Source organism: Bemisia tabaci, chromosome 6 (genome assembly GCF_918797505.1).
Source record: "Bemisia tabaci chromosome 6, PGI_BMITA_v3".
Classification (NCBI taxonomy): Eukaryota; Metazoa; Arthropoda; class Insecta; order Hemiptera; family Aleyrodidae; genus Bemisia; species Bemisia tabaci.
Genome location: NC_092798.1, coordinates 27,593,409 through 27,619,692, shown reverse-complemented (window position 1 = coordinate 27,619,692; position 26,284 = coordinate 27,593,409). Strand labels below are relative to the sequence as shown.

Sequence of the window (26,284 nt, the reverse complement as noted above, 5' to 3'; positions counted from 1 at the left end):
GTGACCGAATCGATGTCATGTAGTCATAAAGATGATAATCGTTAAACAATAATATTGAGCCTTATATGCATCGAGAGTTTTGAATAAAGACCTAAGTCTAGTAGTGTTGGATTGGTAACATAAGTATGTTCAGGAGAACTCACTTATTCTCACTAGGTAAACTTAGACGTTATTAATTCCTCTGTATTATAGCTATGGCAATTTTGCTTAGTGCAATATCCGCTAGAACGCATGTTCGGTTATATTGTCACATAGAGAATATCAGAGAAAAATCGTTTCTATCTGCTCAAAGCCACTGCCGAGGCAATTCAAATTTTAATGTTTCACTGCGAGGGACTTTCTGTAGAGAATTACCCCAAACACAGCTTATAGGCGGCTGAATTTTACCAAAATTCCTATTTTACTAGACATGTAGGTTTTTTATTTTTATTTTTTAATGACCCAATTTAGGTATGACTGAATTGTTTGAATTTTTCAAAATCAATATAGGATACGAATGTGAGTTATTTTCTCCTCAGAGAGATTTCCACCCTGCATGGAAGAAGAGTCTCTTGGATTCAGAGTCCAGACTCTTAAACAATTTGATTTGAAAAAACACACTGCTCCTGATTTCATCGGATTTTTGCTTGAATCAAAAGGAAGTCCGCTTAAATTAATAGACTTGCCTCTCGATTCAAGCAGGAATCCGATTGAATCAAGAGAATTTTTTCTTGTCATTTTTTTAAAGCCTATAGCCTCTGGATCCACGAGACTTTTTTTCCAGTGGTAGATTTGATTTCCCCCTTTTTTCTACATTGTATAGTTCTCTTTCTCCCTTTGCCACTGTCTACACCTCGAAATTGCAGCGCGGCGCTGCACTAACGTATTTCAGACGTATAGTTCGGAATTGGATATTTTCTCCCGAGAAACTTACGAGCTCTCGGTCGGTGCTGGAGTGCGGGCTTAGAAATTTACCACTCCACCCACAGCATGGCACCAAAAGGGGAGGGAGAGAGAGAGAGAAATTCAAGCGACCAGTGTGGACTTGAGCACGGTGTCGCTAATGCGCTAGCGACAATTCCGATTTACTCGCACTTTGCAATTTCATAACCTCAATTTATACAATAATGAGGCGACCTCGGCTCCCGGCTGAGAGCGCTTACAGAACCGGGAGTGGGGTCAATTCTCTCCCCGGCTAAGCTTCCTTTGATTGGTTTCCTCCCCCGAGTCGATGTTCGCGTCGCGGAAATAAAAATTTGACGCTCTCAAAGTTTGATTTTCCTCTCTGTCCTTCTCTCCGTTCTCCCTTTTTGCGGCCTCGCGTATTCTGCCGTACCGAGGAAGAACGCCGTATCAACATTCGAGAGTTGCCAAATTGCTCCCGAATAAAAGACGTATTTTTGAGAACGATTATGCGTATGTACTCTTGATATTTTCAGACATTTTAGACAAAATTGCGAACAAAATTGTCCGAAAATGTGATGGAAAAAAATTTACGATTTTTCCAAAAAATTAGGTTTTTATTGAAGGAAATGTGGCAACGTCTGAAAGTTTATGCGGCGTTCTTACTTATCACGGCAGTATTGAAAGGAAGCTACGCCGGGAAACTTTCGATTTTCACGCCAGGATAACTTCGTTTCCTCCGGCCGCTGAACGTGTTTTATAAAATAAATTAAAATTAAAGCAGCAGTCTAGTTTAGTCTTGTGAAAGTTGCTTGCGTTTGTTTTTAAAATAATTTACATTTCGTAAGGAATAAAATAAGGAGAAGAAATGCAAAGTAATAAGGGTATTCGGAGGATACATTTAGTCGAAACTTTCCTCCAGCATACACCATTATTAGTATATCGTCACCTTCGGGCCAAAGTATCGCAAGCGCCATGCGACTTTTAAAAATTTCGATCACCATTTTATTTTTTTTACAGAGAAATTGCTCAAAGAAGCTGTCCAAAAAATTCACTGAATTTTCTTGGTGCTGCCGACAGAATTCAGTGAAATTTTCAAAAAGTTATTACCAACAGTTTCTCTGTAAAAAAATAAAATGGTGGCGGAAATTTTTAAACGTCGCATTTCGCTTGTGATACTTTGACCGGAATGTGACAATATATCGGCTCGATGGCTAAAATTGAAACATGCATGTCTTTGATGCAACGTTAAAAAATCTCCGATTATATTATACATTTCTGAAGGAGTACTAACCAAAATGCCTCATCGACAGGTTTTGTGAATTATTTTGAATAAGTGCAGAAAATTCATAGAACATTTTAAAAAAGTATGTTCTAGTTCCGTTTTTCCTTAAAGAAGTAAAATATAATGGGCGATTTATAACGTCGCAATCGGAGATACCCATTTCTCAGTTTCAGCCATCAATATGTTTTAGAGGAAACGGTTAATATTAAGTACTTCAAATTATTTAAATATATACACTAACACACAATCGCAGAGCTTCTGTATTGATATGGGTCAATTTTAGATATTAGAATCCCCCCTCGTTATTGAGAAAACTGCTCTAAAAAAGAACATTATGATCAAATGCCACATGAAGTGTAGCACTAGACAAGGTATATGGCAAAAAACACTCCGTTAATACAATCTCTTCAAAATTGTACATAGAAAATTATTCGTGCCACAGAAAGTTTGGAATTCACCTCCTATGGTGCTGTTTAACAATTCATTGCTTTTCCGGGCTCATCTTAATGTGTAGTTACGCTCTTATGTTAGCCAAGCGACGATTTGATCCGTGAAAAGTGTGCATAGTAATATCTTGCCTATACACGGATAAAAAACAAGTTAGCGGTACTCGATTTCTGCAAACATGATTCCAACATATGTTTATGAGTTGATTTTCGAATTTTCCGTTGGATGATTAGTTTTCTTCGTAAGATTTTGATGAGAAACTGTACCGCGTTGTAGTCTAATCATTGTACCTTGTCTCTTGGCCGATCCTTGAATAGTATGCGAGGCACGTGGCTGCACAAGGCGCCGTAATGAGAGGGGCGCCCACGGCGACCTTCGATAGGGAACCGTCTAGTCAAGATGGAGGGAGGGAGGGAGGGAGCGATAGAGAGTGAGAAAGATCGGTGTGCAACGCACACCGGAGCTATTCATTAGAAGAGGTAAATCATAAAATGTTCGGCTAAACCTGTAATCTTTGATGTTCATTTGATGGGCTTTGAGGACAAGGCGCATAAGTACAGTTTTTGAAAAAAATTGGGATAGTAATGATTTCAAGTAAAACTAAACCTAATGCATATTTAATGAAAAATTAGCCCCCATATTCCAATTTTTAAGTCAGTAAGAACATTCTCTCCGCCATTAAGATCCGTGTAATTTCGAAATTTTAAACACGTATTTCCCGAAATAGCAGAAACTGCACGTATGCGCCCTGTCCTCCAAGCCCCACATTTCGGCATGTTATTATTTAACATTACGAAGGAAAATTGTACAAGAAAAACTAACGGAACTACTCATTAACTTCTTTGTCTCGTATAAATGAATATAAAATATTTGCAAGTTTCCATATTGTAATTAAATTTTGCCTACTGACTCCGTTCCGTTCTACGCCGCGCCTTTTTATTCACGCGTTGCGTCGCGCTACTGCGAGCGCAAGAAAACACATAGCGCCTTCAATTTTGTGAGTCTGCAACACGGGCATCCCTTGAGGAGGAATAGTTGCAGTAGAGCCGTCCTAAGTTATATTTTGCTCCGAGCATAAGATCCACCAATCTATACACTGAAAAAAATAATATGCTGTTTTAGCACCAAGAAAGTAAAACAAGCAGGAAGCTCCAACGCATTCGCGTCGGAAAGCGGCTCTGGCGACGGTAGGTAGTTGTTACGCGTTTACGGTTTCCTTGGTAACCTTTGTTTGCTATCAGCTGATGTCGAGTAGTATGACTAGGAAGCTCCAACCACGGCATATATTCTTCGAAAAAAGCGCGAAAACTTATAGATTTGAATTTTCAAATTTTAAACGTAAAGTACATTTTTTCCAGTGCGAGATTAAAGCACAGACCCGTTTTGAATTATTGACAGTATCACCATGATTCCAAAAATACACTACACAACATAGTATTCGCTCACAGGAAAAAGATATCAATTAAAATAAAATCAGTCCCCCCTTAACAGCAGAAAATGGCGCCGATTCCCATCAACCAACACGCGGTCTCTCCAATGTAACATGGTCCGTTGATACTCCCCAGCTGGGACCGTCCGGAATAGCAGCTCTAGTGCAAGCACCAGAGCCGCTAAAATGTGTCTACATGGTGATCCCAAGATGTTGCCGTTACTGCCCTCGCAGTTAACTTTACATCCTGTGAATGTAAATTAAATTGCGTGGGCAATTAAGGCAGCATCTTGGGATCACCATGCAGACAAATTTTTGACTTCTTCGGTGCTGAAACAGCATATTATTTTTTTCAGTGTATAGATTGGTGGATCTTATGCTTTGCTGACTATTAGTTTCGTACCCCACTCGGAGCAAAATACAACTTAGGACGGAGTTGGTCGGTTGGTTTGTAATTTCCATGGTTTCTCACAAGACTTTGGAGCAAAATATTTAACAATCTAAAAAATCTGGCCTTCTTTAAGTAAGTTTAAAATGAAACTCATAACATCAAATTCTTCCCCATCAACTCCTTCCTCCCCCCCCATTAATCGGTCACATTTTTGACATCCCAGGTGCTAAAACAGCATACCATTTTTCTCAGTGTAGTTTTCATATCTTTGGGAGGTACTGATTTGGCAACCCGGCACAACAATTTCAGTGGCCAACAATACAAATTTCAAAAGTGTTGCGAACGGGAGGAGAAATGGGAAGGCGGCGGCGACCGCGAGGTAAGGCTCTAAATCAGCAACTAGCGCGGCGGCGGCGACCAATTCCGAGCGGGGCAGGGCCCAACTTTCATAGATTGTACTGCTCGCGCGTATATAAACTATCCGCTCCGGACTCGAACCACTTCCAGAACGAAAACTTGTAATTTAATTTTTTACCGCGCGCCACCGCCGAGAAAAACACGTTTCGCGCGCGGCAAACGAACTTACCGGCTACCGCAAAAATACGACGCACCAGTCGCCCCCGACCCCCTTCATCCCCAGCCGGCGACCGGGCATTGATATCCACTCAGTCGCGCCTGTTCACCCTCCACAGTTCGCCTAATATGTAAAAACCGCGTATCTTGATTGCGCTGTTTCAGAATCTCCTATCCCATTCTATTTTTTTTTAAAGAAAAGTATTGGCTTCATATTTTTATAAAATATTTCCCGCATAGAGAAGAAGAATTGCCGAAGTTTTCAGGAAAGGAGGTTGAGTAGTTTTCTATTTAGAAAATATAGTATGATAGAAAGTCTGCAACGCGGCGAACTGAGGTACGCGTTTCTGCAGTTACATTGTCGATATGGACTATATTTTGCCCTCCTATCTTCGGTTGATCCGCAAAAGCACCTATCTGCATATGGGTAATGATGTTGGGAGAGGAGAAGGGAAAGCAGAAAGAAGAAAGGGAGAGAGAGGGAGAGAGAGAAGAAGAGAATCTAGAAAAAGAAACGAAAGAAAATGTTTGAAAAGAAAAGTAGTAGAGAATCCATATGAGAAGGAGAAAGAAGAAGAAAATTACGAAAGTGAAGGAAAAAATGAAGATGAGATAGAGGTGAGCAAAATGAAGAGGGAGAAAGTTAGAAGATGACGAATAAGAAGAAGCAGACGATCAAGAAGAAGAAGAAGAAGAAGAAAAAGAAGAAGAAGAAGAAGGAAAGGAAGAAGAAAATGTTAGCTGCAAAGTAGCATCAATAGCACATACGTTGTTTCTAAAATTAGTCAGAAATAGTAGTTCCCGATTTCAAAATGTAATCCAAATGTTCCGCATTGGATTCAGATGGTTCGTAGTTTTTATGCGAGGTATATAAATCTTAAATTTCCCCGTAAATAGGCAACGCTGTATTGCATCCCTCTACGATTTCTCCCCCGGCATCCAAAAGTCAGGGAAGTCTCCTCCCCTCTCCCTCAAAGCTATCTGGAGGGCTTCCGCCATGACTCAGTGCAGCGGTCATAAGTTCATTCAATCCCGAAATAGTTACCTTAATTATCTCAACTTAAAGAGTTTCCCGAAGAAGGAGTAGACTTATTGAACAACTTGCGCGGGCGTTGGAAATTGTTTTACAAGTTTATTGGGCGAGCGAGAATAAATTCCGGGACTAAACTGATCCCTCAGAGCAGAGGAAGCTGAATTTACGGTCGAACACGGCTTTCTTGATTGCAGGGTCTTGGCGTCGTATGTGACCGGATTCGATTTATACAGGGAAAATCCAAAGCAGCTTTAAATCTTGTTGATCTGTTTGCTTCCCGAGAGCCCATTTTTTTCGAACAATCATGGTACCGATAATATTGAGGATTAACATAATGAAGAGAACATAAGATTTTATATACCCATCAGATTTCTGAGTTAATTTACAATATCCCCCAATCATTTGCCGGCTCAGAGTGCAAGAATCAAAATTCAGTCTATTTCAAATCACGTTTTAATATTTGAAAAGATAAAGTAAATCAATGATTAAAATCAAATGAATATATATCACATGATATCAATGTCCATGTATAGTGCACAGTCATATCTACAATCAGCGACTTACAAGAGGAACTTCCCAAGCTGATCGGGCTAAAAAAAAATTCGCACGACCTCTTTGGATGAATCCATTTAGATTTCCTGATTGGATCATGACATAACTATGCCGCACACTCGTCGTTCTTATAGGTTAGTGGGTATGGGGACCCGGGACCACAGTTTACATTTTATGTCGGGAACTTGTAATACACTGAGACAAAGCAAAGCATTTCTCTGAAAATTGACAATGTCGCGGCAAAAATCAGTGATATAGGTTACCTCATCGGCACAATAGGCAATCCTGAAATTAAGTTAAGAAATAAGCGAAAACAAGCTACGTGTCATCAGTCAGTGTCGAATGCAACGAAGACTGAACGAATTTCAATAAACCGGACCGCTGCAGTACCACGGGTAAAGCTGTGAGCGCTTGGAGAGTCAAAACGCCTTCTCTTCCGCGTGTATGCAACACGCACATCCATAGAGCTCGAATAGTTGCATCCAGGCGTTGTAATGAATTCGTCCAGTGTTTGTCGCATTCAACTAACTGCTGGCGCTTTGCTCGTATCTCTCAAACTGTAACTCAATTCCAGCGATGCATATTGTGAAGATGAATAGAAATGTTACTGATTTTTATCGCGAAGTTGTCAATTATCTTAGCAATTCCTAGCATTTCCTAGAGGTAAGAAATTTAAATTTTCAAAAGAGACTTTTCATCTAGGATAGATTTATATCTGTATTTTGTGTAATAACTTTATGCATGCTTCACATGATAATGGCTGGGCAATTATGCCACTTACACCCTAGTCAAAGGAAGAAGGGGGAGGGGGGGTTAGCGGCCAAAAATTTCTGAAATTGAGGAAATGTATTTTTATAAGTGTTTTTCTGGTTTATAGAGTCACAGATATAACCTAATCCTTATTCTACAAATGAATCAGCGGTAATCATGGAACTATAGCCTATTATTTTTTGAATAGTAACATTATTTAATCCTACAAAACTTCCAAAAACTGTTCCAAGGGAATCAGACCCTTATTCGGACTCCCCTTTGAGTTCGAATCGGCCTTGTAAAATAACTTGAAAGTCTTGACAAAGAAAACGGTGTGCTTACTACCTTTGATAAACACATACAAATAATAATTTGTGAGTAATTAGGCAATTTTGGCATCAGAGCATGAAGCACAGAAGAGATGCAGCTTGCTGCTTCAGGTGCATGGTTTGCGTTTCCCTGGATTTAGAATTATACCGAGGAATGTATGTTTGCATGCAACTGAGCAAGTTTCAAAATCGTATCACCCAAACCAGTCTTCAACGGGAATTTCGGGTATTTTTTTCCGAAGATTGGCAACATTGCAAACTGCATTTTCCGAGCTCGTGTGAGTAATGCGCTCTGGTGTCACGCTTAATTACTCGCCCCTCCGCGGTTTTATCGTCGTATACAGCCGAAGCAAGCGAAAAACACGTAAGTGTAATGGAGATCGCGGGCAGATACGCGGTTCTTGAATAGTCGGAAACACGAGTGCAACGCGAATGCCTTTATTGTTTTATTGTCTGCGCGCGGCAACGAAAGACTAAATCATCTTCTTCGAGTTAAAACGTTGCACCGAACCGAGGAGCTATGAAAGCGAAGTTGAGTATGGAGTACTTCAAAGACACCACCGAGATCTCATGCCGCCAAATACGTTGTGACAAAAAAGATGCTCTGTTAAATATTTTACCTGCATTTATACGGAGGTTCCCAGGTCGTTCGATATGCGAAATGTTGGAAACCACGAGGAATCTACAAGATGAATGACACATCGATGGAAAAGTGAAAAGTAATGCGTTAATTCGATTGCACAGTTGTGGAACCCCGTGCAAAATAATAATTTTTTTCCTTACAATTTTTCTGTATCTTTTTTCTCTATTCCTTTAAATTATAAAATAAACTTACTGTGTCTCGTGAAATTATTCCTGTAATTTTTTTTTACCTGTTTAAATACATTTAAAGACGATTTCAATGAGATTTTTTGCCTGATTCTGCTTTAAAATAATCAGACATAACCGGATTTTTGTAAAGTTGCAGGGAAGATACGCATTTTCCGACATTAGCCATCAATATGTTTTACAATATCAATCTTTCATATTAATATTATGCAAAGCAAATGCTGCGATTCCAGGGCATGGCAATGTCTTCACATATAACGAGGACCCGCAATTCACTGCTTTTTCCAATAAGTTTGAGAGTAAATTATATTTTATGCATTTATCATCAAATACAGAAACCAGAACAGAAAAATTGAACTAACATTAGAATTGTAAGATTGGTACTTTGGACATAATTTACTGGAAAGAAAGATTTCTGGAATTCTAGACAACACAAGACCCGAATCCTCAAGTAGACAATTATAATGCAGAGCAAAGAATGTTTTTTCATGACCTATACCTTGAAAAAGAATTCGCAAAATAGCAGCGCCCTTGATTTCTATAACTATTTTTTATCAAACAGCTTCCTCAAAATTTTCAGATAAATAACGTCCTTGTGCAATTCATTAATAACTTGTATCTAATATTCTTCAATGCACTGGAAAAAAACACATTGGATCTAGATTCCAGACTCTTGAAAACATTGACAAGAAAAAATACTCTTGATTCAATCAGATTTAAGCTTAAATCAGAAGGACATCCGCTCAAATTAAGAGGCTAGGTTCTTGTTTTAAGCAAAAATCCGATTGAATCAAGAGTATTTTTTCTTGTCGATGTTTTTAAGAGTCTGGACTCTAGATCCAATGTGTTTTTTTTCCCAGTGTGATTGAGCTGACAACGCCTGAAGTTAGTTTAAATCGGGACTAACGAAATTCTGCATTATTCAATCGCACTCAAGGTTTCCCCTCATGCAAGAACATCAGGACTAAGAGCTGCAGCTGTCGCCGAAAATGGCCCGAGTTTTTTACACATCAGACCGTCAAAGTTGCGCGAGAAAGGAATCGGGGGGCAAGGCAAGAAATGAAGAGGCAAGGAAGAGATTGTTCCAAAAAACCAGCGTTACGAATTTGCAAATAATCCTAGCAATTCCTCCACGTGTGTTCACGGAAAATAAGAAAATCCAACATTGTTCGGTAACACTGCCAAACAGAGTTGTCGCTTTGGGCTGAGTCCTCCAAACAGTTGATGGATATACGGTAAATTTTGCGGAGGATTTGGCAATCGCCGTCTCAAACGTGGCAACGAAGTGCGGCTCGAATTCTGGGACGTGAACTCAATGCACAAATAATGGGAACACGAGCTGTATAAATCATCGCGATATCATTTACAATGCAGTTTGCGGCAGTACATATTAACTCGGGCAAAAAGCAAAAAGGAACAGGATCCCGGAGCCCACAGCCCACATCCCGTGCCCCATCTCGGCGAGAAGAGGATCCGAGAAGCGACCCGGTTGATTTTGAGTGAAATAAAATTCAACGGGCAAAAGGCTTCTGGCGAGTTGGCCACCGCCACGGTTGGAGACGCGGTGAGGGGGTGAGAGGGTGAGGGGGTGAGACGGTGAGGGTGTTGGAAACCACCACTCGCGGAGAGCGATGGGGAGAATAAAGTATCAGTCTGATGAAAATAAATAAACCCGCTTAACCTCTAAATGATTCGCTGACTACGAAAGACATATTTTTAAGTTACAGTCCCACCTCTTCCTCTATTGGCCGGGATAAAAAGCGGCGATGGTCGTCTGGCTGGCGGCAGGAAGTTGGGCGGGCGAAAAAACAACACATGCTTGCCAACTTAACAATAACCGCGGCCATCCGGCGGGAGAGTGAGCTATCAATTTGGGCTGTTGTGTCGAGCAACACTTCTCATCCCCGGATAGGCGTGACTCGCGGTCGGGGCAAGGGCAAGGCGCACGGTGCCGGCGAAAGAGCCCCAGACTATTCCTATAAATCCTCCTTTTTCAGAATAGCTTACCTTCCCCAGTATTTGGAAAGCGAGCTGGATGAAGAAAGAAACTCTGTCCACATAAATTTCCTTAATGTTGAGAATACACTTTACGCGCTCCCGCCGGAGAAAGTAGGGGCACTGGTCGGAGGAGGTGGGGATTTTGATATATTTATTAGCTATCCAGTACAAAACAAAATAATCCCCTGAACCCTTTTTAACGGGGCTAAAGAAGTTGCAAAACTTATTTAATTCTCGTCTTCATTTTCTTCTTTTTTCATAATTTATTTTTATGTAAGTCTCCGCGAAGAGCTTGGCCGTTTAAGCGGCAGGAGTTGGGAACGAGAAGAACATCCAACGGCGGAGTGGAGACGAAGCCCTGTAAACCGTTTTGGATTGCACTTGCACATACATCTGAATATATTGCCAACCCCTTTTTTGCGTGTTTTTTCAGCGAGTCGCCGGTCTGACTAATTTAAAGCGCAATTTTCAGCAATTACGCTGAATGCTCGGAGCAGTATCTCACCCCAGCGTCTCAATCCTTCCAAGTCTCCGGGACTAAAGTGCTCTTCTGTTCTTCCTCTTTAACTCCCTTCGCATTTTATGCTCTTGAGCTGTGGAACATGGCTAACATTGCAAATAAATGCGCATGACAAATTAGCCACTAAAACCCCTCCTCTCGTTTTTGCAAATGAGTGAATGCATGGCATTGCGTTCAGCCAAAGCTTAAGCACCCTGATTAATTTATTGAAAGATGGACCATTCGAATTTAAACTAACCAATTACACCAGGTTCATATTGGTACATTAATTCAAAGAGAAGGAGGGGTCAAATGAAAAGGAAATGAAAGTGAAAAACTTTCCTGTTTTTTTTTTTTTATTCTTCTGGGTCTATTATCCTCTTCATTACAGAAGTTACGATACCGACTCACAACCGGCAGAAATAGATATATATCATCGTGACAGTTTTGTGAAGACAAAAAAATGTAACACCTTTGCAGACGCGTTTAAGGCACATGGTCTAAATTTTTAAATACAAGAGTACTATTTTCTAGTGTGCTAAATACGGAAATTTCCATAACACACCCTGCTTTTATTAGCAATTGATTGAATATTCTATGGCAATTTTGTATTTTTATCATAATTCTCATTTAAAATGTATTTCATGTTGCATATTTTAAAATGCAATTCAGAAATACGAGTGGAGGCATTTAATTTTTATTACAAGAACAATTAACACAAAGATAATTGAAAGACTTCAATAATTTAGTGGTTTTTATGCTAGCATTAAAAAAATGCCGTGAATACATTTTCATAAAAAATGCCTATTTCCGTACAAAATTCACCCAAAGAATGATTCGAGTCCATTAGTTTCTTTAGCTGTACTCAGTGCAATGGCTTGAAATTCTATTACAAGTACAGCAATTTTCCAAGTATAAAAGTATGAATTTCCGGTGAGACTTCTATCGCGCAAATAACTGCATTTATAAATGTGTAATGCTATTCACCTGGTCTTTGTACTTATGGTGCAAAGTGCCATATAAAATGAAACTCTCCAAGTGGAGAAGTAAGTACCGTGAAGGTGCAAGAGAAAAGAGGCGGTAGGGTATAGGCCGGATAAATGAAAAATAACCTCACCTTTTTATCTCGCAGTCGTAGACAGCTAACCTTTCCCTTTCCGCCGTTAATGAGCACTTTTAAATTCAAAACTTGTTGACACTCGAGATATATTTACGGGGCAAAGTTCTCGACAACTTTAAATAATCGCGTGTGCTTCAAAAAGTTTCCACTCGGTTCCTTTTCTCATCTTCCCTTTAATTTACCCTCTTACACCGCTGCCGCTTCATGGCGGATAATCGGAAATTTTTACATGTTTCAATGTGAGGAAGACATAAATGATCCACAATCCGGCATCGTAGCGTCTGAATTGTGTTTGAGCCCTTGGAATGCTTATTCGTAATGTCTCCTTTCTGCGGGAAGTAGGGTATTATAGGTGACGTTTCTGCCTCCCTCACACTCTTGAGATGGGATGTGCGACGGGCGACAAGTGGAGGAGGGAGCTTTCAATGTGAAATCATTGTTGACGCCACTAAATTATTCAACCCGGTGCGGCGCCAATGTGGCTCATCGGAAAAATTGCGCTACTGATTCACATTTTTTATTCATTTGGCCAAACACGTTTTTTGTTTCTCCTTTACTGTCTTTACAAAATTACCAGATAATAATAAATTGAATAATAATAATGTCCAGAGAATGGCAGGAGATAGGTTGCCGAAGAAGGTCCTTGACTGGGTTCCTCTTGGGAGAAGACGCAGAGGGCGCCCAATGAAAGGTTGGAGGGAAGGGATTGAAGCCGAAATGTTAAGGTGCTCAATCCCCCAAGATTTGTGGTTTGAAAGAGAGCAGTGGAGGTTAGGGGTCGTTGAGCGCGAGGGAGTGCTGTAAGGCGACTTATATGTATAATAAATTTAAAATTACCTCTAGAAAAGAAGTCGCTTGGATCTAGAGTCCAGAATATTAATAATATCGACAAGAAAAAATACTCTTGTTTCAATCAGATTTTTCGTTGAATCGAAGAGCCTAAGCCTCTCGATTTAGGCGGATTTCCTTTTGATTCAAGCAAAAAGTCTGATTTAATTAAGAGTTTTTTTTCTTGTCAATGTTTTTAAGAGTCTGATGGACTCTAGATCCAAGCTGCTTTTATTTCCCAATGTATGCAAAAAGTAAGGTAAGTGAAGGCAAAGCAAAAGGAAAGTATTAGAGACGTAAAAAACTAAAGTATAAAAGCACTATAGACAAGAAAAAAATAAAAAGGAATCGTGTCAAAGGACTAGTAATGCAACCTAATTTCATCCCAAGTTTTATTTTAACTAATAGAAAACCAAATAGCATAACTTTTTGAAAGTTTCTATGAATTTTAGTTAGATCATGATAAATATACTTACAAAAGTGCAAATCAAGAAGCTGCCTCGTTTCCAATTAAAATATGGAAATCAGGCACCGTCTGATAATGTAAAGCTGATTCTGGTCAAATTCGCATCTATTTGGTCTACAGTCAAAATAAGTTGGTTAAAGTTTTTGAATCTTATATGCTAGACTCGCTCTCTTCGTAAATGCATCTGAAATTTCTTCAGACATTAGTTTTCATTGCAAGATCATAAAATATAAGGGAGCCAAAAATGCATACAGGCAAAATGAAACTGTATAAAAAATCGCGGTTTTAAATAGGGAGAAGATATGGAAGTAAAAGATCGCTTCAGGCAAACGCATTGTGTGTTGTTATATCCTCTCCTTCGCCTTCGCGCAGCATCAAATATTCACTCCATCATTATATAGCTGGGAAAAATATCTTGGCTATTTTTACCGCGAGCTATTTGCATACCCTCATTTTCTGTTGAAAATAAACACAGCGCTGACCCCTTCAATCATGCATCAGATATTCCGCACACCGTCAATTGATTCGGTGCAAAACTTATTAATTTTCTGCGACTGCATGAACGAAATTCGCTCTCAGATTTTATGATACCTGGAACAGACGTCGCTGCTAAACGAATACCTGAATAATTTGTTTCAGGAAGTGCCCAACCCCGGGTAGAACAATACAAAAACGGAAGCCGGAGACATTTGACTAATTGGAAATATCTTTTGCTCAATATTCAGTTCTCAAAAAGAATGGCGTGGCCAAAAATATGAAACTTCTTGATTTTTTTATAGCACGATATGATAGGGTTTAAACTTGGGAGTTGGACACTACACTCTTCGAAACAAGAAAAGAATCCACACCATCTCTTGAATGTAAAAAAATAAAAAAAAATTGGTTTGAAAAAAAAACAAGCAGGAAGCTCCAACGCATTCGCGTCGGAGAGCGGCTCTGGCGACAGTAGTTGTAGTCAAGAATGAGGGCCTAGACACATTTTGTCACTGATGTACAATCCGACAACTGTCGATTCATGTTTTGTAACTTAGCAGATTTACGTAGCCGGTGTATAAATGTGTATTGGCCCTTGATATGCAGAATGCATGGCACTATCACTTGTTGTATACTTTTAATTTTGAAGGCTCTTTGGAGGTCCGCATCCTAAAAAATTTCTCCCACAGTATTTTTTTTAACTTGTCGTTGTGATTGGGCGCCAATTTCTTTCAATTGAATGATCATCTTCTTTTTTTGTCAAATAACTAGTTTGTGCAACAATAAGACTGAAACTGACTGTAACTGAAATTTTGTCTTTTTAGATATTTGGTTATTTTGTATTTATTAGATTGTATATTTTCACAGCCCTGTGATAAGAAACTTTGGAATGCATGGTTGATAAGTCGTTTAGCGAGGCTGCAAAAAATTTGCATTTTTATATCTGAAATTGTAGGTAATGGTTTTGAATATCGAATTGCGATATATTACACGGTTAAGATAGGGCTATATGTCTTGTCGTAAGCGGCGACATAGAGTCGATGTCATTTCAATAATCGCCCCGATGGCCACGGTAGTTAGACGTTTACGGTTTCCTTGGTAACCTTTGTTTGCTATCAGCTGATATCGATAATATGACTAGGAAGCTCCAACCCAGTGGTTGGAGCTTCCTTAACCGCGAAAACTTTAAAATTCAAATTTTCAAATTTTGAACGTAAAGTACATTTTTTCCATCACGAGATTAAAGCACAGACAAGTTTTGAATTATTGACTGTATCACCATGATTCCAAAAATACACTACACAACATAGCATTGGCTAACAATAAAACAATATGCAATAAAATAAAGTCATGACAAGGAACATAGCCGAAAATGGCGCCGATTCCCATTAACCAACGCGCGGTCTCTCCAATGTAACATGGTCCAATGATACTCCCCAGCTGGGACCGTCCGGAATAGCAGCTCTAGTGCAAGCACCAGAGCCGCTAAAATCTCTAGTTAAAGAAAATATATACGTTTGAACTTAAAACCTTTCTTCTGGAATGAACCCGACTTTTTTACCCAGTTTGAGTTGGGCATGTTCGAAGCATAACATTCATTTACTTGTGGGACTATGAAGATATTTTACACAAAATCTCCTTAATCACATGCATGTACGGCATACGTCGCATGTACCAAAAACACAACAACTGTATCCTTCTCTTCTTTTTTCATTCGCGAAAGTAAAAATGGCATCGTGGTATGCCACGACGTCACGACCGAACAGCTTGTCTGGTACGGTCATGTCAATAGGATGACGGAAAAGAGGCTGCCAAAAAATATGATTGATTGGGTTCCTCCTGGGAGGAGACGAAGGGACGCCCGGTGAAAGGTTGGCGACAGGGGGTTACGGATGAGATGCGGGAGTGCCAACTCCCTAATGATCTGTGGGAGGACCGAGTTTTGTGGCGTTTAGGCGTCGCAGAGCGCCTGAGAGCGCTGTGAGAGCGACTCTTATGTATGAAAGTAAAACTGGTGTTCCGCGTAGATTAATATCCATTCACTGTATTGCATTGAATTTGTATTGTCCATTTGACTCTTTAATCTTGCTTTTGAACACATAAATGTGCGGACGAATTTTAATCTTTGAATTTTGCTTTCAGGTGCTTGGGCGCTACGGGGCGTGCACCTGGAAATTTTGCCAGAGGCAGTCAGAAGAGGCGAGAACGCAACTCTGCTGTGTCTGTACGACCTAGAGGGCGCGCCCTTGTATTCGGTGAAATGGTACCGCGGGAGCCATGAATTTTTTAGATTCTCGCCTCAAGAAACGCCTAAGGCCAAGATATTTCCCTTCGAGGGCGTCAACGTCGATGTGAGTTATTCATTCTTATCATTTACAAAAATATAAATAAAAAATGCATGCATCATTGCTGATGACTAAAGAGGATGATCATTATTTTGGAAGGCGCTTTGATTGTCAATCGATCAATTGATTATTTCTGAATTTTAGGACATGACTCAAAAATTTCAGCGATATTACGCTTTCTTGCGTCAGGCTGTTGATTAAAACAAAATTTTCAAGAAACGCCCTTTTTTTCTTTTTCCTTTTTCTTTTGTTGATGAGGGGAAAAATTCGCTAAAACGCCGTGAAGTACAATAAAAGTAATTCCAGTAAAAATTGGACTTTTTATGCTAAAAGAAACTATGTACATGTAATTTGTGTGCAACATAGTTACTTATAGGATAAATAATAAGCCCAATTGCAAATCATTTTGTCTTTTCACTTTGCGGTATTCCTTTGGGCGTGTTTTTGGAGTTATTTCAAATACTATCTCCGTTAAATTTTGTGTACAAATTCCTGACGTACTGTTGCATGATCTGATTCTTAGAAATTCTTGAGAAATTTCCAAAAATTCAGAAATTATCACTCAATCTTTTGACTGTCAAATCGTTGTGCTGCAGTACTACCTTAAATGGACGTATTTATGCTAAAAGGAACTATGTGCATAAGGTTTGCGTGAGACACAGTTCCTTTTTGCATTAATGCGTCCAAATGAGACTACCTTAACTCGTGAAAAAAGAATGTAACAATTATAATATATACCACGGAAACATAAACTCTTGCACTAAGCATACGGATGGTTTGATGTTTAACATTAGATGTGGTTGATGGTGAGAAAAATGTCTTCTGTGTGTGTCACGAATATCAACTTTGCCAATTTTATGGAGGGGGAATTTACTTTTACTCTGTAGACGGCCATAATTGAGATGTTGCATGTGTGAGGAATTTGCGATTTGAACGTTGGTTCTCGTGTAAAAGTTCGCGAGAAACACGATGGTGCCACTGTTTTTCTCTGAAATCAACTCCCAAGCTCAAAAAAAGCTCTCAAGTTGGGGCCAAAATGGAGGGGATATCCCACGCTATCCCGAGAGTCCACCTCCCCTGGTAAAAATTGGCGATAGGAGCTGCGTTTCAAAATACAATAGGAATTCTTATAGCCGGCTAAAGAAGGCAATAGAAAATCATAAAGCTGGCTGTAGAAAGCGGAGCAAATCATATAGCCGGGCTATACGAAGCGATAAAAAAGTATGCAGCTGGGCTATAGTTCCTATCGCCGGGCTTTACACTCTATCGCCATCGGCTATAAAAGGCTATATGAAATTGTGTAGAAATTCGTGTGTTTTGGAAATCATTAAGTTTGATACGGAGCCAACATAATTTTCACAAAACACACATTATATTTTCCTTTAACACATATTTTTTTTTTCATCAATTAAAATAAGAATAATCCATACAGGATGTGCAAACATTTCAAAATTATGAGTTAAAAAACGCTGACTCCGCAAGATTATATTGGAGCATAACACAGAGCGGAGCGGCGTGCTGCCAGCGATAAGCGCGCACCAGCGCCTACAAACCTAACTGGGATACTTCACGCATGGCGCAATGCGTGAAGTATCCCTGTTAGGTTTGTAGGCGCTAAGGCGCTTTTCGCGCTGGCTGCCCGCCCGCTGCGCTGCAGCGTGCCACGGCGCTTGAAGCAACTATTTCACACCAGAGTAATTGCACAGTATCATACGAAATTGAAGGCGCTCCAAAATATTAGGAATGGCAGGCATCCTTCAAAAGTACGGAACTTTCCGCGCAAAATAAATCAAGATACTACGGCCCAAAAATAGAGCGGTAGTCCAAAAACTCACTAAGTCCTAGCATTCGTAATTAGTAACATGTAGCATACACATTATCGCCTGGCTGTTGCTCAATCGCCATCGGCTATAAAAGGCTATAAGAAATTGTGCAGCCGGCTATAGAAGCTATTGAAAATCTTACAGCCGGCTTTAGGTCTATGGTATTTTGGAACACAGATTCTACTGCCAATGTTTACCAGGGTCTACATCAAGACGAACTCTCCATGCGAAGATAGGGAGCAAATACTTTAGGAGTGATGCCGTGTTTTCAGTTTTAGAGTCCCCAAATAAAGTGGCAGCCCTGTCAATTTATTTGATCCCTATCTTTGCGCATGGAGAGTTTGTTCTGATGTAGAGGTGGACTCTCAGAATAGCGTGGGATATCCCCTCCATTTTGGCCTCAACTTGAGAGCTTTTTTTGAGCTTGGGGGTTGATTTTGGAGAAAACCAGTGGCACCATCGTGTTTCTCGCAAACTTTTACATTAGAATCAATAGTCAAAACGCAAATTCTTCACACATGCAACATCTCCATCGCAGTCGAATTGAAATAATTTGTTTCAAGTCACTAGATAGTACCCTGCTACACATGTGGATCTTCAACTTAACAGTATACCAGCATACCTCCTTATGAAAATATATCATGCTCCTTTACCACGAAAAGAATGTGAAAAGCCCCACGGATACGAATTTTCAATTTTTTAGAATTAACTCCGTTCATCGCGGTGGCCAAAAAGATTTATTTATCTCGGGTAAAAACGCACAGTCGTTGGCAGATCCTCGTAACAAATTATAAATGGAGCACGCAATCATCGCAGATTTACGGATACAGGGTCTAATGAAAAACTGTGTTGATTCCCGGAATTTAGCCCAAGCGCGAAAGAACGCTGCCAAATTGTTAATTAAAGATTTCAATACTATGGCCAAGTTTCAGCCTACAAGTTCTCAATGTTTACACAAAACAACCAGAAAACTGTCGGAGAGTTAGTTTGGGAGTAGGTAAGGGTAGGGAGAAATTGTCCGCATACTATTTCGCGGCAATATCCTAGTATATAATCTTTTACGCTGCGTGAAAATCAATATTGGATTGTTTTTAGAAATTGAAGTAGTCATTTTTGTCTGAGTGATCTATGATCATATTTTCCTAAGCGTCTTTATCGGTAAATTATACTTTAGTATGTTTCCATGAGGTCTTATTTAAATCAATAATTTAATAGTCTCTCTCAGGGGCGGACTGGCCCTAAATTAAGTATGGGGCGGGCCCCTAGGGGCGTCTGGGGGGGTCCCCCAGTAGAAGGGGGGTCCGGGGCACTCCCCCGGAAAATGTTGAAAATTAGGCCCTTTTAGAATGAATTTTACGCTATTTTAGACCCTACTCTTTAATATTATTTTTGAAACATTATCCAAAAAGAGACCAGAAATGCAAAACTTAGTATATTTTCTTAAACTGGATGAAAAAATGAGAATCCGTTGTATACTTGGAATTCAACTTTTATTTTCCTCTTCCAACGAAAAATTGTGCCAAAGCTAAATTAGTATACAGAAGATACATAGAATCAAGTAGAATAGAAATAGTGACAGTCTAAAAAGAACACATTCTGAAAAACACAGTTCGGATTTTTTTGTTCGTTTGTTTTTTTAAATGTACTTTTTAGCCGCCAAAATTGACAACTGTCTTAATTTTTTTTGAACGTTTTATTGGATCCTTTCTTCGCTCTGCTCATAGAAAAATCAGTGCCGTTTACTAGTTAAATGACGCGTAATGAATGAATAAATCGATGGTTAAATTCTGAAAACACGTAACTCGGAATCCGCATCATGAACCCTGAGACTCGTAAGGATGCTCATGTTTTGCGTGTATCCTTATGAGTCTCAGGGTTCATGAGTTAATGATGCGGATTCCGAGATACGTGTTTTCAGAATTTAGCCTTTGAAATAAAAATAAAAATGAAAATAAAAATACGAACAAAAAATTGACAAAAATCTGACACTTTGAAAATTATTGTGTTAATTAAACTGGAAATAGAAACACAGTTTTACGCCATTAACAGCCTTTTTAACTCTGTTGAGGTTGCCGCGATCAAGTTGATTATTATCTCGTGATCAATAGATTTGGTCAAATCTCTTTCTACGTACAATAACATCAAGTAAGTCAGTAGTTCTTGCCCAATTTGCGATCGAATCCGCGTTTTAATAAGTTTTAGTTTCGAAAATACTCGCTCACAGGTAACTTGGGTGTATGGTAAGGTTTTACTCTTTTTTGCCGTAAGACCTTTTTTTTCCTTGTTAATTTAAAAAACTGACCAAAATAGGGGGGAGGGGCGAGGCTTGTGTTACGTATTTATTTATTTTTTTTGAGGGGGGGGGGGATGGTTCGAGCTTGCGTTACGCGTTACGGAGGGGGGATGGGGGTAAAAAAATCGGAAAAACTGCGTTACGTATTATATGGACAGCCCCCATTATGGATTTCGCTAAAGGGGGGAAAAATCGCCGAAGGCCCCTACGAAATCCCTTGAGGAAGGTAGGAAAGGTTCCCTACTAGGGGCCTCCAAAGTTCAAAATTGCATAGAAATGCGCCCTCGAGGCCTCTCTGAATCAGTACCAAAGGGCCCCCGGCAAAAAGGACCCTTTTGTCGAATCGGCGATAAAGAGCCCGCTGCCTTGAAGGTCCTTAGAGGCGGTATAAAACCGCATCAAGGCCTCTTCAAATCGGCAATAAATGGTCCCTTGGAAACGGCAAAAAAGGACTCCTTCGAATCAGATAAAGGGGCTCTTTTAAGGTCCTTAGAAGCAGCAAAAAAAGGCTCCATCGAGTCTTCTTCGAATCGGCAATAAATGAGTCCTTCAGGGCTCTTCCGAAATGACAAAAAAGGACCCCTTTGGACTTATTCGAATCAGAAAAAAGGGCTCTCAAAATGCAACGCCCTTAGATACGGCATAAAAAAGCTCCTTCAGGGCGCTCTCCGAATCGGCCATAAAGTGTCCTGTCCTCTCAGGAGTCTCGGGGCCCTTTCTCGAGGACGAACCGAAAAAGCCCTCGGGCGCTTCTTCGAAACGGCGAAATACGGCCCTTCAAATCGGCCAAAAGGGGCCCCTCCGGGGCCCCTTTTGGCCGATGAAAGTGGGGCGATCGCCCCATCGCCACCCCGGCCAGTCCGTCCCTGGTCTCTCTGGATGTGGACATCTACAGCAAGGATAGGTTTAATTACTTATTGCCGTTCCACCAGATTCAACAATTAAAACTCAATTTTAAAAGACGTACTTTTTTTAGATTGTCCATTACAAATTTTCGGTAAAAAAAAAAAAAAAAAAAAAAAATGGAAATTAACATCCAAGTTAAAGTCTAGTCCTTGCACTTGACATCTTTGAGATGGAAAAATGAATGATGTATTTATTTTATCCCATTTTACTTTTTAATAAACATAATTTTGAGTGCATACAGTTTTTGAAAATTATTCACGAAACGCACTTGAGAATTAACTGATTAAGGAGAATGTTCTTAAACAAGGCGAGTGTATGTCTCCACTAAAAGAGAGTCAATCAATACTATAAAAACCATTATAAATTTTATGTGTTGACATACCATCAAGAACTTAATCTGCATCAGGCAATACACTCAACACCGTCGTAATCCACTGAAATTTTATGTAATTTGTATAATTCGTGGACTAAAATTTTTTTAGAGCACCCCAGGTCATCGAATAACACTCAGAGGACATGAAACATCTTCCTGGGATGTCCGCTGTAGGTCAAGCTTTCAAGAAAAGAGTTAGATTATTCTTCGTGGAGTAAATAAATGTGGCAACCTACAGGGGTCGGTCCGTGTAATAACAAGAACATCTGTTGATACATCCTGGTATACCCTTTAAACCTTGCCCCCTCTGGACTGAGATTGGAAACTGAATTATGGATGACATGTGTTGATCAATCATTGCTGCGAGCAAAGAGTTATAATTGTCACCTGAGGGTGGAGATTTGTGATTTCAAACTCTCCTTTCATACCATCCTGACACGCGCTAGATTGTGAGCTTTCGCTCGGAATCTTCTCAACTCATTTTGGACACCCACGCCCTTAGTTTCTCACCACTTGTATCTCCTAACCTAAGGATCGTATTTTTACCAGTGGCGTGGCGTGAAGGATCGATTATCGATATATCGCCATTTGAAGCTATAGTAAAGAATTGATTACTAAGGTGTTCGCTGCGAACGCCCTGATAATCGATCTTTTTCCATAGGTTTAAATGGCATAACAATCGATATATGGCAATTCACGCCACGCCACTGATTTTTAGTCGTTCCTCTAATAACCCCTTTCCCAGGGGAGGCAAGAGCTCCATGCGGCTTACATTACGATAAAGATAAGTTTAAAGAGACGGTCTGTAAAGTAGCTCCATAAAATGGTCAATTTTTACGAGCCATTTGGCCTCTCAAAGCAAGAAAAATCACAATGAAAAAAAACTCCGGTCGTGGGAGCCGTCCTTACGGGTTATATAGGCATACCGTTCGCGTTCCGGGCTCAGAGGCCGAAAGTTCCATAGGTTGGAGCCGGAAGCTTCGATTGCTCCGGGTTCTATGCCCGGAACTTTCGGCCTCTGAACCCGGAACGCGAACGGTATGCCTACATAGCCCGTAAGGGCGGCTTTCACGGCCGGAGTTTTTTTTCAGTGCAACAAAACAGCTTTGAAAATAGATCCTCACAAGCAATTACAATGATTTTTGACTTCAAAAATTACAAAATCCAATGGATCAATGGATTCATGGATATAAGTATGCTTTTGTGTATATTTTGCATTGTAATTCCTGCGTTAGGATCTGGTTCCAGTGTTAAATTATTCAATTTCACTCGAGTTTCGTAAAAATGGTCTTTATTTATGCGTTACATTCTGAAACCTCTCTTGATTGAAATGCAAACCATATGAGACCTCACTAAGAATTGGATCTGTTTGAGGAATAGTATATGAATGCGGCGTTAAATGAGGAACTTCATATCGAATTCAGGTGAAGGGTACTTGTTGCTTAATGCATTACTCACTTTAGAAGTCTCGGCGCAGCAATATCTATTGAAACCGAGCTTTAACGAAACCATATTGGATGTTTAGTGTTTCATATTTCTGGAACCTGCACGATAAAACAAATACCTCATGAAATTTATGAAAATAATGATGCTCCTTGTCTAGGCCCATTTTTTAACTTGTGTTGACGATGAAAAATATATCCCTAAAAATAGTCTAAAATCAATACTATTCGGTCAAAAATAAAGTTTCACGAGGAAAATGGAGAAGACTGATGTATGTCGATTTTAATAATGTGTCATGCGACTTTTCAAACGTTAGTGATTTTCATTAAAAGTTATTCTGTGGAGCGTATTGTTGACGCAGGCACCAAAATTGTTAAAAATAGATATAAATAATTCCCTTTAATCTTCAAAAAGCAATCAAAGATACCGTTTTTGGGATGTATGAAGGAAACAAATATTGAGAAAACTAATGAGAATAGAAGGACGTACTTTAATTAAATAAGACAAAATGTAAACCCTAAAAAGAACAAACGCAATACGGAAACTTTTTTTACACTACAGAGAAGATAATCGTAGTAACACAATTAATTTTTTGGTTTCGTGTAATTTTTATATTTTTCAGTCCCGTAAAATTATGAGAGGAGCTATTCTCATATTTTTAACAGGAATCAACAGCATTTCTGTGATCTCGTATGTTTAACTGTTTTTGAAACAGAGAGGATAAAAAATTCGCCATGACATGAATGATTCACCCACTCACGGGTCTCATGATAAAAGTAAATGTGTATCACATGTGCGTACTCAGAAATTAGGTGCATCGAATAAAAACACAGTCGCATAGTACCGTTTGATTAGAGGATCCTAAACTAGAATCGTTATTCTGCAATTCCGTTCTAATCCGATTCAATGCTGCCTTGTAACGATAAATGCCTTGATAATCTGGAGAGAGTGAGTATTGCTTGTTATACGTCTAAATCCAAGTTCTCAGAAAAAATGAAACACAATTTAACTGAGTGGAAAGCTAACTCATTCTGGAGGCAAAAAATGTACATCAAATTGAATCAAAGCCCGTTCAATCCGTGGATGCCTCAAATAATTAAAATTATTGCCCAAGCGCTCAATCCTCAATTCCAAGAATTTGTAAAATTGATGCGGGAGAGATCTCTCTTTGCATTGAAGCCCGCGATGTCATACAGACTCGAGGAAATCCAGTGCAAAAACGGAGCAAGAATAAAACCTCAAATATTTTATTGTATCATAGTCTCTCTTGCTACACTTCATTTGATGTCTGGCTGCAACCTGAGGGATTCTTCAATATTACCTACCCAAATAAATGTCGGCGTTTGCCTTAAAAAAGTTAGGCTGCTAAGGATGACACAGTTTGAAGACTGATACTAGACACAGTTTAGAAGTTTACACGCTAAAATATCGGTGCCCTGAGCGGAACATTTTTGGCTGGAGGCCCCACGGGAGTAGAAGTCATTACCCCCCCCCCCCCCCCCTCCCCCGAAAAACCTGGACATCAATGCGGAGTGAACTAAAAACTTTGCAGTTTTGTTTAATATTGCTGCTCCTCCAATAATTTTCCGTTAATTGACTGCAGTGGAAAAAAAACACATTGGATCTAAAGTCCAGACTCATGAAAACATTGACAAGAAAAAATACTCTCGATTCAATCGGATTTTTGCTTGAATCAAAACGAAATCCGCTTAAATTAAGAGGTTTGGTTCTTGATTTAAACTAGATACTGATTGAATCAAGAGTACTTTTTCTAGTCGATGTTTTTAAGAGTCTGGACTCTAGATCCAATGTGTGTGTGTTTTTTTTTTCTCTCTCTCTCTAGTGTGTGTTTAGTGGATCAGAACTATATTAATTTTCTCAAAAGAATAGTTTAGAGTGATTTCAACCTTAAGAAAAACACTGATTCTGAAATGAAAACAAAAACTGAAATTGATGCACGACTATAACTTCTTGAGCATAACTGAGGGATCCTTTCTAACCCACCTAAGACGCGCAAAACTTCGTGCTCACCAGCTGATTTGGCAACCCGGAGAGCAAAGAAAAACTTACCCTTGTCAGGCTCGACTGCCACTCAGGCTCTTTATTCAGAAGCCATATTGACGAATGGATAATCGGGGAAAAAATAATAATTGAGTTTCCCCCAACCCGAACCCATTTCTCAACCGAATATGAGCCGCTCGCCGTTTTTCCAGCACGACGGGCGTTTGTTACTACAAAGTTGCCAATTTTATTATTTCATCCTAAAAAAACCGCTCATAAAAAATTCTTCGGGATCGATTGCTAAGGTTTTATCTCCAGTTGATGTTTCGATGTTTGGTATCTTAAGGTTAATTCAAGGATTTCAACCGAACAGAAATTTTTCTTGACTGTTGTAAATTGAATGAGAGCCGAGCTGAAGAAGAATTTAAAGTTCCAGTGGCGAGGCGTTAATGATCGATTATCGATATTTTCCCGTTTGAAGCCGTGGTAAAGAATCGATTATCAGGGTGTTCGTCGCAAACACCCTGTTAATCGATCCTTTTCCATCGGTTTAAATGGCGGATCAATCGATAAATCGCGAAGCATGCCACTCCTTTGAAAAGTTCCATTATGCTATGCCTCGGAAGAACGCTGTATGAATATCCACAAATTGCCATTTTCTCTTATCAAATACTATTCTTCGGAAAATTTGTGCATGTCATTCTTTAAATACTTCCTGTGAATTTGATTCGTAGTGAAATTTAAAATATTTGAAAATTTGATGGAAATAATTTTTCTCAAAAATAGATATCTCATCGGTAGAAGTTTAAAAAATTGTGACTGCCTTTATGCTGTTTTATCCTATTTGTGGGTAGATTTGTCGTTTTCCTCACGAAAGAACGTAACTACATTTTAGTTTTGCCTGATTTCCCTCGCAAATCAAAAGTTTTCCCTGGGGAACCTTCGGCATTTATAACTACACATTTCATTTATTCTTCTTCTAAACTCATATGTAAAACCAGGGAAATTTTAGACAAAAATTGCACAGGTACATTCTTTTTAATTCGAATAAAATTTAAATGTTTGAGTCAATTTTGCATCTTGGAATGGAGTTACGTTTATTCGTCCGGGAAACAGCGAATTGTCTCAAATTCGTTTTTACAAATAGTCGACAAAAATGGCAACTGAAGGGTTTACCGTGACGGAGCGGACAGAGAAAACACACTCTGCATGGAAG

At 39.5% G+C, this 26,284-nt stretch overlaps 1 protein-coding gene across 1 annotated transcript in view; it reads left to right on the top strand.

The window, feature by feature from the left end:
• LOC109033622 (uncharacterized) overlaps window positions 1-26,284 on the top strand; it is a 248,803-nt gene that overhangs the window by 115,700 nt on the left and 106,819 nt on the right. The window contains exon 3 of the mRNA XM_019046321.2: window positions 16,027-16,235. Within this exon, the coding sequence (XP_018901866.2) occupies window positions 16,027-16,235 (209 nt within the window). The remainder of the gene's footprint in view (window positions 1-16,026; window positions 16,236-26,284) is intronic.